At 37.5% G+C, this 15,522-nt stretch overlaps 1 protein-coding gene across 3 annotated transcripts in view; it reads left to right on the top strand.

Moving 5' to 3' along the window:
- Positions 1 to 15,522, top strand: part of Cadps (calcium-dependent secretion activator 1) — a 1,213,340-nt gene that overhangs the window by 215,303 nt on the left and 982,515 nt on the right. For all 3 annotated transcript variants that reach the window (XM_090396519.1, XM_090396528.1, XM_090396537.1), the window contains one exon: positions 5,955 to 6,076. In XM_090396519.1, the coding sequence (XP_090252645.1) occupies positions 5,955 to 6,076 (122 nt within the window). The remainder of the gene's footprint in view (positions 1 to 5,954; positions 6,077 to 15,522) is intronic.

Genomic DNA, 15,522 nt, shown 5'->3' on the forward strand with positions numbered 1-15,522 from the left:
TCGGTAATTTAGAACAGCATCCTTGGAACCACCTTTATGCAGTGGAACTATTTTCCCCTCTTTCCGCCCCCTTGGGACTGACCCAGACCCGAGGCTCAAATTAAACAAAATGGTCAAGGGCACTGACAATTCTTTAGCCGCTTCACGTACGACACGAGCTGGTATACCATCCAATCCCATAGATGTATTGACATTGAGGTTCTGTAATAGACTAGTTACCTCTACTTCATTCATCACAATTCCAGTATAAGCTGTTGGTTCTTCCATTCCTGCAAAGTCACCACCTGGATGATATACTCTTGCAAAGTGCTCGCTCAGTAATTCCACTATATCGACTGCTTCGGTTACCTCCCTACCCTCAGCATTTTTTAAGATCATTCTACCATGAACATTTTTCCTTTTACTTGCAACATATTGAAAAAACTGTTTGGGATTCTCTTTAGCCTGCATGGCCAATTTTCTTTCGTAATCCGCTTTTGCTTTTCTTACCACCCTTGTTACCATCCTGGTCTGAGCTTTATACTGTTTCTGCGCCTGCTGGTCACCTTTCTCCTTAAATTCCCTCCACAATTGTTTCTTTTTTTGCAGCTCAAGCTTAATAGTGTTATTCATCCATTTAACCCCTACTTGATTTATTATTCGGACTCTTGGTATGCAATCAACCATTGCCTCCTGCAAACACTTCTTAACCACCTCCCATGCACTATCAACATCCATCCCTTGCAGTTTTACATGCCACTGAGCCAAGCACGCACCTAAGCTTGTCATACTTACCATCCTGGTAATTCCACATGTGTCCTGTCTTAATTGTAAATTCCACTCCTTTAGCCACCTCCCAAGTTATGACCTTATGGTCACTCTCACCAGTTGGTGGCAACATGGTCATGTTCGTTACAGCCACATTTTCAGTTGCAATTACTAGGTCAAGCACTCTCTGCCCCCTGGTATTTTCCACTACATGCTGCTGCAGATAGTTGTCCCTTAATAACCGCATAAAATCCAATTCCTTCCTCCTATGTGCCCTCTCCTCTTTCCAGGCAATGTTACCATAATTGAAATCACTCATAATAATTACCCTCCTTCCACTCATTTCTTCTATTTGCCTATGCATACTATCCCCACCATCAATTCCATCACCTGGTCTATAGCAGCACCCAGTTGTATATTTTGTTCTGCTAGATTCTATCTCACACCAAACAGCCTCAAATGTGCTCTTTTCTCTATCCTGCAGTTCAACTTCTATACTCCTTGGCTGCAACTCATCAGCTATCATCAATAACACACCTCCTCCCTTTTTATTCACCCTGTCACTTCTGAACACGCTATACCCGTCGCATTCAATCCCACTAGCTTTATCATCTTCTGTCAGCAATGTTTCACTAATGCCAACAACCTGTGGCCTGGAAGTGCCAACCAAGGCCAAAAACTCTTCCTTCTTGTTCCTAATACTCCTGGCATTAGTGTACATGAATTGCAGAAGCCCATTTGTCCCATCCCTACTTTGATGCCTTATGCTAACTATCCCATTCTGATTTGTTGTCCTTCGTACTCGCTCGGGCATGATATACTCATTCATACACTCAACTGCCTCCCTAAAGTCTGCATATCCCCCCCCCCTTTCTTAATAAATCTAGTTTCCCTGAGTCTGTACATCTACTTCCACATCATTCACCAACACTTTTTCAAGCCTCCGTACACCAACTCCATTCAAATTTAACCCATCCATCTTATATAAGTCCTTTCACCCATCGAACTCATTCCACACATCCACAAATTCCACACCACTCTCCATGCATAACCCATGCATAAAGTCATTGGTAATTATGTCCCTCCTTTACTGTCATACCACGGTAAAATACTCACCATCCTTACTCTCTCACTCTTCTCTTTTGCTTCCTCAAGTAATTCCCTCACATCCTCTATCATTTCCATTTTGTCCTCTTTCAAATCATTTGTTCCTGCCACGATTATCATCTCTTTCACCTTTTGTTTTTGCACTCTAATGGATTCGCTGACGTCCTTTATGTTCGCACCCGCCTGGTACGACTTCGTCAAACTCTCAACTATCACACCTCTTAATAGCGAATCCCCACAGCACTCACTCCTTCATTTTATTGACGTTTACGAACATTCTATTATTTGTCATCACAGACTTACGCCGGTTATTAGTAGGTACGCTCAGCGCACATTTTTCCATATGCTCCAGTTGCCTTTTCGCACTGTTCAAACGTGCAATTTCACTACTCGCATTTATCTCACCATTTTCAAATCATCCATTCGTTCTGTATTTCTACCTTCATTTACACTTTCAACGACGCTCTCACACCTATGCACTACCACGCAATTCTCTTTCACACCCACCATTTTCTACATTCTGACTATCGTTAACGATATCACTTTCGCCACCTGAAACATGCTTGAGATCCTCATTCTCCTTACACTCTCTCTGCACATATTAACTCCACTATCACCCTCTAACCAGACTCCCACTGCTCTTTGCAATGCATACATCTCGCAGACAGCACATTGCATAAATTCGTTTACATCAAAACTCTTAAACAAACATGGCAACCTGGCCGTCATTTTTTTCTTTATTGGTGCCTTATGTACGCTATCTTATCTTAAAAATAATACTTAAAATAACAGAAAACACACAAAAATTGCACAGAGACACCAAGAAACAAAAAGCAAACAAAACTACTTAAAATTCTAGTAAAGTTGCCAATGTTAACACAAAATACTACTAATCTTTTCAGGAGCTCTCGACAAGCCGACGATCAAATCAGTGCGACACCAAGCTACACCATCATCGTCATACCTTGGCAACCCACTGACAACCTTTCCCACTATACTGTTATCTTGCACTCTCAGTAACCTCCTGGTATTTTTGAATATAATATTGTATAATAATAATTGATATAAGAAGACATAAAATTAATTAATTTTTGTTCTAGGTGTTTATCAGAACTTTCCAGACCCCCTCCCCCCCCTCGTACGTAACATTCCTCTTTGTCCAATTGTTGGCTGTATTGATTTGCCTATTGCGTAGACAGAATTTTAGTACATCTAATGAATGCTCAAATTGGTAATTCTGGTCATATCCAGAAAATTGGAAGAATGTTACCCTACTACAGCCCATTGATCTAATGGTTAGCTATAATAAGAATCTCTCTTCAGTAATGAGTATACACTACATCTGCTTTCAGAAGCTTTCCCACATGATATAGTGAAATTATTAAACTTTGTTATTCATTCCAGATATTTTATTTTCGAAAATAAGTTTTGCAGTCAAGTTAAGAAACTGCCATGGGAAATCCACTCTACCCGACTCTCGCAAACTTTTATTTAGAACATTTAGAAGATGTTCTGTTCTCGTCCATATGGCCTCAGCCTTCATTTTGGGTTTGTTATATAGATGACATTTTTGTGATCTGGTCCCATAATGAAGAAACATTACTTACTTTTTTATCTATTATAAACAATCTACATCCACAGTTTAAATTTATTATGGAAATAGAAAAAGACAATAGATTTTTTAAAATTCTACTTCTTCCCTCACACATCAGGTAAATTAATTACTTCTATTTATTAAAAGCCTACTTTCACTCGATGCTACATTCAGCAGCAATCTATTCACCATCCCTCACAGAAACCTGGAATTATAAAAACTTTATGCGCTCATGCTGTAGGTTGTATGCTTCAGCAGTTACAGCAAAAACTTTTAAACATCAAATGATATATGAAACACAGTGGCTTCTCAGAAAGGGATCACACAACAGCTTTTTAATTCCTATAATCCTATCTCAAACAACAAGGAAACGGTACCTTGAGTCCAAAATCCCATATATTTCAGGTAGCTCAGAACCCGTTCCCTAAATTCTTAAGAAATGCAATGTAATAGTTACTTTTCTTCTCATGAACAAATTATCATGATTGTGGTTTCTGTCTTCCAGAGATAAACAGCTTTGTGTAGCTCTCCCTGGTGTCTACGAAGTTCCTTGTGACTGTTGTTGTTCTTACTCAGACAAACTGGATGCTCAGTAGAAAAGAGAATACAATAACACCAATCTTCCATTTGCAACAATAAATCGGGCTTGGCAAGTACGGAATATATAGATCACAATACACTATGGTCTGAAACACACTTTCTTCATCTGATTTGCTATAAATTTGAACATTTATTTAAAGAAAGTATTGAGGCCTTACTTCACCATCTGGGCTTAAATTGGAATGGCTGCTTCTCGTTACCTATGATAATGAGACTTTTAGTGATGTGTATTCTAATCACATATCACTAAAGGTTTCTTGTCCTTTATGCTTTTTTTGTGTGTGTGTTTGTCACATCTCTCCATTTCTGTGTTCTGGATTTGCAGTTTTCTTACTCTGTCAAAACAAATATGAAGAACATGAAGAAATATGAACAGGCACAGTAATGGATCACCATCTTCAAAACTTGTTAAGTATCTTAGTATATTAAATGACATATGCAAAAGAATTTTTTTCGTAAAAATGGGATTATCATGTTTTCATGTTTCTGTATCTCACATTGGTAATTTTCATAACCATGTAAAACAGAAAAACTAAAATGTTTTATTTGTTCAATAGGTTCTTCTTTCTAAATGCAGCTAATATTTTCAATGTTCTTGCCAATTTCGTAAAAAGACAGATAAAAAAGCAGGAACATTGAAAATGTCATCTAATTCTGAATAGAGAACTTGTAGAATAAGTAAAACACTTCAGTTATCAATTAATTATGCACATTTTTAATGAAGTTTGAATGCTAAATATGGCCTTAGACAAGAGAATAAGCAATAAGCAAACTTGATCTGCAAAGGAGCTAAGTGAATAAATTTTATATAGAAGTGAGAAATTTAGCGAAAACACTGAAGTTGATGTGTACAAGATAGTGTTCAAACCAATTTTAACTTATGGGTTTAAGAGCTGAGTTTAAAAAAAAAAAAAAAAAGGAAGCAAACAGATAGCGTCATAATCATATTGAAATTGGCAGAATATTAAAAATGAAGATATTAAAAAGAACTTGGGCATTTGTCAGTATTTCGGTGTGTGTAAGCAAAGCTAACCTCAGGTGATATGGCTGCTTACACAGAGTGGGAAAGGGAAGATTACCATAATGATGTTTGACACCATGATGTTTCAAAAATCCAGAAGACCAAGATGTAGGTGGATTGCTGCAGTTTAGAAGTGCCTTAGAAAACTGTAATATAAGGTCTGACAATATTGGAGTCCTGTTAGATAAGACTAATTCGGAAGAAAACTTTTGATAGGAAGTTAATAATAATGTGAACTTTTTATTTAGTAATAGGATATCATTTAGTACAGGATACCATTTTATTATTATTATTATCCCATGGTATTATAACACCAGTATTATTATTACTGTATATAATATTATTACTATTATTATTACTGTATAAAATACATAAAATACACACCACTACATTTAGAAATATTCATACAAGTTAGTAAATGCAGTGGTGATGCTTCCTCGATGTTACAGATTTTGCATATGGGGAAGACTTTTATGCCATTGCTAAACTTGATTGGTCTTGTGTGGCCGGTCTTGAGGTGAGAGATCATGGTAGTGGCACAGTGATTAAACTTGCAGTTGATGGTAGCTCCTAGTTTTTCTGCTGAATTCCAGTGATGAGTCATGTCCTGGAGAATCATTCTTTTTACATTTTCCTTTTGAGTAGTTTTGGATATCATAATATCTTGCACTCCCCCCCCTCCCCTGGGACATATATCAAGAATTTGGTGATGGCAATGTAAAGTAGAAAAAAATATGCACTATTTATAAGGATGAACATGTGCAATTTGTGATAGTTAGTGATTCTCAGATCTTGTTTAAGCATGTAATTATATTAAATGGCATATATATAGAAGACACTGCTAATATTTTCTGTATTGTATAAATTACTTTTTTTATAATCCAGGTAGTTGTGATGGAAGTTAAAGGACTAAAATCTTTGGCACCAAATCGTATTGTGTATTGTACAATGGAAGTTGAAGGAGGAGAAAAATTGCAAACTGATCATGCAGAAGCTTCTAAACCAATGTAAGTTTTGCTTTAAACTTGTCATAAAAACAAGATGTAGTACTATTAGAGATGACTTTTATTCACAAAAACAAGATTTGCAAAATTGTTAGAAAACTGATTATCTTGTTGACAAAATTCTCTCTTAGATGTCTTTTCCAAAATGACTAAGCAGCTGTTATGTTTGTTTTTGCCTGTTGAAAACCATATATGCTCTGAGCAACTTTAATCTTTAAAATTTGGTATTTGATAACATTGCATGGCATCTCTGTGGGATCAGAAGACTCATCATGGGAAGCTTGTACCATCCACACAACAGCTATCATACTTCTCCTCAAACACATTCACTAAGCACTCACAGCAGAACTCAAAATCCATTCTACTTGTTCACAACTCTACAAGCAAAAAATCTTGTTCTGACACCTTTACTAGTCCTGATACCCTTGGACCAGTGCTTCCCAAACTACAGACATATATTATTATAATATTTATTGTATTTATATTCAATACAAAACATACGCAGCGAATATTGCAAAAATCGAATGCAAATATTACATTTTTAGCATCTTACATACACATTTGATATGGCACGCTTAGTCTTAAAACATTTTAAATTTGTTTTCATTATTTCACGGTCCCCCTCAACAGAACTAATGGCCCCAAGGGGGCCATGGCCCACAGTTTGGGAAGCGCTGCCTTAGACAATTTCCAAGGCTGATCTGGTACCCCCCCTCCCTATCTCCTCCAGTAATAAACAGAAACATTTCCCTTGCTTCATAGCTTTTAATTTTCCAAGTAATGACAACATATACTAGAATGTTATATAAAAAACCTAAATTAATACCTTCCTATATTTTGGCATTGCTACGTTGACCAACATCAGGGATCACAAGAAAACAATGATATGTGACATGCAGGCAATTATACTGAGCAAATGAGGTATCAGGTTCAAGGTTATATGGTGAGTGGCCATGTAATTTAGCACTCATTTAAAATTGGTGATTTTTATCTGTTTTATTGTTTTTTTTCATTAGAAAATCAGTGTATTCATGACTTTTATGTAGATTGTGTTTTTAGAATATTTAGTGTATTTATGTCATTTTTATTGTGATATTATTGGCATGACACCAGTACAATGAACAATGATGGCAAAGACCATGTCGTCTGGCAATTTGACTTTGCAGGATTTTATTCAGTGCAGTGTGTGTGTGTGTGTGTGTGTGTGAAATATATTCATCAAGAAAATTAAAGAATATATGGAAGGAAATTGAAAATGGAGAGAATGTATGTATTTACGTGTTTCAAAAGTGAGTGTCTGTTAGGTGATGAGAACACAGCAAATACCAATGGTAAGATGGAATATGATGTTGTTAATGTGGAGTGTGTGGCCTTGGAAATAGAGGAGAATGAAATGAACATTAATAAAGAAATAACATGCTTAAAAGTTATCCTTCATAGGAATAAGTGCACAATTGAAGTAGTGAGAGATTAGCAGGGCTGACAAGATAAAGAAACAGGTCATCCGAAGGAATAATAAAAACTGACTAAACACACAAGAAAGGGATTCGGGGAGTATTTAACAAAAGTGTGACAAAATCCTGTTTACTGGTTGCAAAAATTCGCGATTACCCACACAAATATTACCCACACAATCTGGACGCAAAATGGTAAGTCGAAGGAATTGAATGTCTTGGTTTGTACAGATGATTTGAAAGGTGAGAGGTATTCTGTGAGGGAGAATGTAAAGGAGTTGTTAGAAGAGGCAAAAACTGATGAGCCAGAGAGTGAAGATTGTAAGTCTCCTATCATGCTATGATAGAGGTGAATTGAGGAAGAGGGCATTGGTAGCCAATGGGTCTATATGTAGATTGTGCAGAAAGAATGATGTAGGATTTGTTGATCTGTGGTTTGTGTTTGACAGAAGGAAAGATTTGTACAATGCTGATGGACTGCATCCAAATAGTTTTGGTATTAAGTGTCTGGAGAGAACTTTGTTCACCGAGCATGCTGGTGAGTGTGGAAACAAGTGAGTTTGTGTGAAGGTACCCATGAGATGAGTGTCAGAATGACCGAGTGTTGAATCTAGTCTCTGAAGCAAAAATATTGAATAGGGCAGTCAGTTCAGGAAGTAAAAGTGGGTGGGGGAATAAAGGAATGCTGCAATTTTTATATGCTAATGCCAGAGGTATCAGGAACAAGAGAGAGGAGTTTTTGGCATTAGTTAGCTAACTCACCAGAAGTTATAGTCATTGGTAAGGCTTGGCTATGTAGTTCAGGGATTGAATGTGAAGGGTTTTCATGGAAGATTGATGACAGCTGATGAATTGCAGCCAAAAAAGTATAGAAGACAGGTGGGAGGGTGGCTGTTCATTTGAAACAACTGATGTGAGATTAAGGCCAATAAGACAAAATATACAGTTAGTTGTTACTAACTGTATATTTTGGACAGAGAATTCCACAGATGATCTGAAAGATATGTATTGCCAAATTAGCACAATGAGTACAGGTCGAGTGATTAATTATGAGGGACTTCAACTATGGAGATATAGACTGGAGGGAAGAAAGATCACATGGCAGGAAGGAAATAGAATTTATATACCTACTAAGATATAATTACTTAAGGCAGCATGTGATGGAGGGGATTAGGGGTAGGAGGTTACCTCTTTGACCTATGTGACAGACACTAATGTAGGGACAAAGGAGGATGAATTGGAGGTTCTTAGGATAATGCAGAATATTAATGTAAAATCAGCTGTGGGATTAGATGGGATATCAGCTAGGGTTTTTCGAGAATGTGAAAGGGAACTGGCAATGACTCTGACTAAGCTCTTTAATTTAAGTCTCAGCTCTAGTATATTTTCAAGGGAGTGGAAAGAGGGCAAAATAATTCCCTTGCATAAGACAGGTTCTAAGACTGCAGTAGCAAATTATAGATTTAAAGAGAATTCAAGAATGAATGGATAGAAATATGATATTGTATGAGGCAACATGGCTTTGTGAAGGGCTGGTCATTTATAATAGAGTAACAGCATAGGTGGATAAAGGAAATGACTATACGATGATTCTGCTGGATTTTGCAAAACATTTCATGGAATATCACATGCAAGTCTGTTATGCAAATTAGAACAAATGGTGATGGATATGGCACTAGTTAAGTGGATAAGAGAGTGGCTGCTAGACAGATATCTAAAAGTGTTATATGGAAGGGAAGAATCAAGGCAATAACAAGTGACTAGAGGTGTGCTGCAAGGTTCGGTGCTGGGACCATTGCTATTTACTATATACATAAATGATATAGGAAATAACCTGAAAGGAAATATTCAGTTCTTTGCTGATGGTGCGAAATTAGGGTAATAGTTAATCAAGGCAATGTGTAGAGCTTGCAGGACAATTTAAATAGGCCTGTCAGTATGGACGAAAGATAATGGGTGTCAGTTTAATGTGAAAAAATGTAAAGTTACACATTTTGGGATAAATAGATTACAAGCAGTGTATCACATTGGTGGCACTGTACTCCAGGAAATAGTTGAAGCTAGAGATTTAGATCTGGTGGTAGACTGAGAGTTAAAGTTTAGAGGACATATTGCTAAGGGAGCCCATAAGATTACTTGGCTATTGAAGAACACATTAACAAGTAGAGATAAGGAAGTTGCTATTTTTTTTCATAAGGCCTTGCTATGCCCACATGTGGATTACTGTGCTTAAGTCTGGTCTCCTGGGTTTCTTGGTGATGAAATAGTGGAGATTCAGAGACAAGTAACCAAGATGGTGAGAGGTCTGTAGAATGCTCCTTATGAAGATAAGTTGAGGGTGTGTTGATTATAGAAGTTGGTTGATAGGAGAAAAAGAGGGGATATGATAGAAACATTTAAGTGCTTAAAGAAATTTATAGGATTGTTGCAGGAGAAATGTTTCGGCACTTTGCTGGAGGAGCCAGAACAAGGTGTCATCTCTGGAATTTCGGTGTGGAATAAAGGTGTGGTTTGTACAGATATGAGGAGCAGATTTTTTGCTTGGAGAGTTATGAATGAGTGGAATGGGTTGCCAGAGTTAGTTGAGAGAGCTTTGTCTGTTAATAGGTTCAAGGAGAGATATGATAGATTGCATGGATTGATTGGGTCTCTCTTTGGACTCCCTGGAATTGCCCATATATTAATAGTAATAATAAAGACAACATAAGACGGGCCTAGAGTTAAGTTTGGCTTCTATAGTTGTTTGTTGGCATTTAATCAGAGAATCTAGGAATGGGAGACTGTTGTTTTCCTTTTCCAAGGTAAACTGGATCCTGGGATGTTGATAGTTTAGGTGTGTTAAGAAACTTTCGAATTTATTCTAAACGTAGCCTAGCCAGACAGTGGGTTTATGTGGGGCAGAGTTTAAGGCTTTCCTTCAAAGGTCTCCATAAGAAAGTTGGCCAGGGTGGATAGAGTGGAGTACTCGTGGCAGGTCCCCTCTGTTTGTAGAATTTTCCTTGCTAAACAAAATAGCCTAGTTCATTGTGAACAATAGGCTGAGATATTGGGAGAGAATATAGCTTGAATGAGGTCTAAGGTATCTTTGAGTGGGACATTGGTGTATAAGGAGGAGACATAAAACTGGCAATTGTGTGGTGGAGTGTGAAGCTTTCTATGCTGGCATTTAAGTTGGCTGAGTTTTTTTATGTGTGAAGGCGTGTTGCTAGTATATTGTTTGAGCACTTTGGCTAAATGTTTGGCTAATTTGTATGTGCATGAATCATTGCCATCTGTAGTGGGACATAATGGCAAATTTTGTTTATGGATTTTTGGCAGTCCATATATCTGGGTCCCTCAAGGGCTCAAGGTGTGGCAAGCCCAAGGTACCTGATGCTGGACCATGCCTTACTTCATGTAGTATATGTTATATTATCTGTAGACTAGTACCCCCCCCCTTTTTTTTTTTCTTCCCTTCTTTCTTTTCTTCTTGCTCCTTCCCACAATGCTGTTAGAATATTCGAGGGCAAGGGGCAAATCTTTCCTATTTGGCTATTTAATTTCATCTTATGCAGCAGGTGTCCCTAATCTAGGGTGGAAGTCCCAACCCACCTGGCCAATGTGGGATGAATTGGGGGACAAAACTTCCTAGATGTGTGGAAAGGGCCACTGCAACCCTACCACTTCTTTTCTTGCAGTGACTTCACTCCAAAATGCTAATATGGTTGTGCCTTATAATACGAGGGCTGTTCGATAAGTCCATGCAAAGTCGAAGAGATGGCACCACCAGTACATATCGAAGTTATTTTTAGTTTCTGGCAACTGTTGGAGGATCACACACACTAAGTTTCAGTCAGATAGATCTATTACTCTGTGGCGTTCATTTGAATCGATCGTGTACCGTGATTTTTGAAAAACGGGTGATCGTGTAGTGATTAAACATTACTTTTTGAAAGGCTAAACGGCTCAGCAAACCAAAGCTAGGTTTGATAAACATTATGGTGAGTATGCACCTTCGATTAGAATGGTTTATAAGTGGTTTACGAGCTTTCGAAGTGGCCATATGAGCACAAGTGATGCTGAATGTTCTGGATACCCTGTTGAGGTCACTGCTCTAGAAATTATTGAAAAATTCCATGATATGGTGATGAATGATAGAAGAGTGAAGGTGCATGAAATTGCTAAGGCAGTGGGCATCTCAAAAGACTGTGTACATAATATTTTACATGAACATTTACATATGAGAAAACTATCCGCAAGATGGATGCTGCGTTTGCTCATACTGGATCAAAAGTGTCAACTTGTGAACTGTTGCAAGGGCATCTTGAAACTGTTTCAACGGAATCCAGAGGAATTTCTGCATCATTTCGTAACAGTGTACGAAAAATGAATTCATCACTACCAGCCTGAGACCAAGGAACAATCAAAACAATGGATTGTAAGCAGGGAATCTACACCAAAGAAAGCGAAAACTGTTTCTTCAGCAGGAAAGGTTATGGCCACCGTCTTCTGGGATGCTCATGGCACAGTCTTCATAGACTTCTTGGAAAAGGGCAAAACAATTACCAGAGTATATTATGCATCTTTGCTGAATCATTTAAATAATGAAATAAAGGAAAAACGACCATACTTGGCGAAAAAGAAGATTCTTTTTCACCATGACGATGCACCTGCTCACTCTTCTGCAATTGTGACCACAAAATTGTTCGATTTATGCTACGAGGTCCTTTCGTCCCCCCAATATTCTCCAGATTTAGCTCCCTCAGACTACTATCTGTTTCCAAACATGAAAAAATGGCTGGCAGGAAAGAGATTTTCATCAAACGATGAGGTGATTAGCGATAAAACTGCCTATTTTGAAGAGTTGGACAAATCATACTATATGAATGGGATCAATAAACTTGAGCATCATTGGACTAAGTGTATACACTTCAAAGGAGACCTATGTTGAAAAATAAAAAATGTTTGTCCCAAAAAAATTGTTTCCTTCATTTTTGCACTGACTTATCAAACAACCCTCGTACATCTTATGTTGCAATAATCAGAGCCGCACTCAGAGCTTAGGCAGAGGGTCCTGTTCAAGAAGTATATTACAGTCTCCAACAAAAGTTAGTGATATTGTGAATGAGGAACACAGAAGGTATAGGATTAATCTTACAAGGGAATTTTACAAAGGCACATGAAATGTTTGGGGACTACAGATGAGTACTCTTGAGATTGTCTGTAAAGATATGGATAGGAATAAAATTGACATCCTGGGAATTACAGAGACTTGATGGAATGGAGAAGGTCACTTCAAAAGACAGGATGGTAAGCTACTGTTTACTCAGGTGGTGACTCAAAGCATCATGGGATAACTGTATTACTGAGGATGGTTCAAGCAAGAAGCCTTCTTGGTTATAACCCCATTAATGATAGCATAGTTTCTGTTATACTTAAGGCTCATTCTACCAGTGTATCAATCGTGATAGTTGATGCACACCACATAGATGGGCATGATGAAGAGAGTGAAGAATTCTGTGAAAACTTAGACCCTTTTGGACTGCCTACGAAGGAGGGGACTTAAATACAAAAGTGGGAAAGAGTATGAGAGTTAAGCCCTATTGTGGCATGTTTGGTCTGGGTGAACATAGCAATCGTGGTGAAAGACTATTGGAATTTGCCCAAGCTAACAGATTAGTTATTACCAATACTTGCTTCCAGAAACCCACAATGCACCTATACTTACAGCCATCCTTCCTTCCATTGTTGGGTCAAGGCACCAGATTGATTACATCTTGGCTCATCGGTGGTGGAAGACAAACATCTCTGATGTGCATACTTGTTCTGAAGCAAATTGTGGTATTGACCATCAGCTAGTAAGAGCCAAATCTTTTGATCCTGCCAAAAGTCAGCTAAAAAAACTCGAGTTACTCTATGAAGCAACATCTATAGATGAAGAAACTATCAAAAGGCTCAAAACATGCCATGCAATACCTCCTAGAATATATGGTTCATCAAAATTACATAAAAGTAACTGTCCACTCAAACCTGTTGTGAATTCTGTGGACACTCTCACATATAAAATATCAACATTCTATCTAAACTTCTCTGTCACCTCACTTGCCACTCAACCTCTTCGATATAGAATTTCATACAAGGAGAAATGACATGAAACTGGCAGATAGAGACATGTTAGTAAACTTTGATGTTTGTATCTCTCTTCACTAATATCCCTCACAAAGAAACAATAGATTGTTAACCCAATAATTTCCTCTTGACATGTCAGGTTGATGCCAACTTGTACAGGGAGCAAGAAGCCGTGAGAACAGATGTTGGATTAACTGATTGGCTTCAGGTTGGAAAAGGACTTGAGCAAGGATGTTTACTTTCTCCTCACTTTCCCCTCACTGGTGAATTCTCAGTGTGTATATTGTTGTGTAAGTTGTCTAAGAGTGGTTAGTAGAGATGTGTGGACTGGATTTTTTGTTTGGAGAGTGGTGAGTGAGTGAAATGGATTGCCAGAATTTGTTGTGAGTTCCCTAATGGTGAATGGATTCAAGGAGAGGTATGACAGGACTTATGTGTATAATGGTTGATTTGGGTCTCCTGCGATGAGTCTCCATACCCCATGGAAATCATCATCACAAACCATGGGCTCACTGCCCGTTGGACACATCTGTAGAATGAAAGGACTGGAAGATAAAGACATTCTTGTTTGTATTATGGGTGGTGTAAACAGAAGAGGTAGACCATACAGAGAATGGATAGATGACATAAAGTACTGGTGTGGAATGGGTGTACAGAAACTGCGACACTGTGCACTGGACAAAGAAAGGTGGAAGAAGATAGTGACGTAGTTTCTGTACACCCATTCCACATCAGTCCTTAATGACGTCTATCCATTCTCTGTATGGTCTACCTCTTCTGTTTACACCATCCATAATACCAAACACGAATGTCTTTATCTTCTGGTCCTCACTCATTCTGCAGGCGTCCAAATAATTGCAGCTTCCGTTTTATAATCTTCTGCATTAGATTCTGTTTTGGTTGTATCTTCTGATAGAGCTCTTCATTGGTGATTTTCTGTACCCATTCTATTCTTAGAATCTTCCTATAACAAGTTCTTTCAAATGACAAAATTCCTTTTCTTGATTCCTTATTTATTACCCATGTTTCAGATCCATACAGTACACTGCTAAAGCTGCATGTTTCCAGCACTATTAGTTTGTTTGCAGGCTGATCACTTTACTTTTCCAGATGTTATCCATGGCCTTCAGATTTGTTCTTCCCTTTGCAATCCAGATCTTTATTTCTTTTTTACAGTCCAAATCATTTTACTTCCCAAATATGTGAATTGTTCTACATTTTCTATATCAATTCCATTCACTTGTATCTTTTGTTTCATGTTCTTCTCACCAAATACCATCGTCTTTGTTTTTTCCAAGTTCATAACAAGCCTAAGTCTCTTCCCTTCCTCATTTAACAGTTTCAGTGTTTTTTTGTAGTTCTCTTTCGTCTTCTTCATTAATAACAATGTCATCTGCAAATCTCAGATGACCATTTAGGACTCTAGGACCGACTTCTGTTGCATTTTTTCTGCCTCATTTGCTTGCTATGAGTGCCTGTATGTACATATCATTGTTTTGTGATCCCTGATGATTGCAATTTGACATTGCCAAAATATAAATAGTTATTAAAGATTTTTATAATTAATAATCTAGTTTATGTTGTCATTTCCTAGAAAATAAGAAGCTAAAGTAAAAGTGGAGGAATTTTTTAAGGTTTAATGAAATCAATTGACACAATGAAAAAAGAAAAGTTGGTCCTTGTTCAGGATCTAAATAGCAGAATTGAAATCATTGTCAGACATAAATATATTTTTTGAAAAAATATAAAATTTTGGAAAAATTTGGAGAAAAGAGCAAACCTGGTTATATTGGCAAATACCTTTTGAATTTCTACTGAGGATAAGGACTAGTTATTATTAACACAATTTCCAACATAAAAATGCACACAAATTCACATGGAACAAAG

Source organism: Typopeltis vanoorti, chromosome 1 (genome assembly GCF_054136105.1).
Source record: "Typopeltis vanoorti isolate ZY-2024b chromosome 1, IOZ_Tvanoo_1.0, whole genome shotgun sequence".
Lineage (NCBI taxonomy): Eukaryota > Metazoa > Arthropoda > Arachnida > Uropygi > Thelyphonidae > Typopeltis > Typopeltis vanoorti.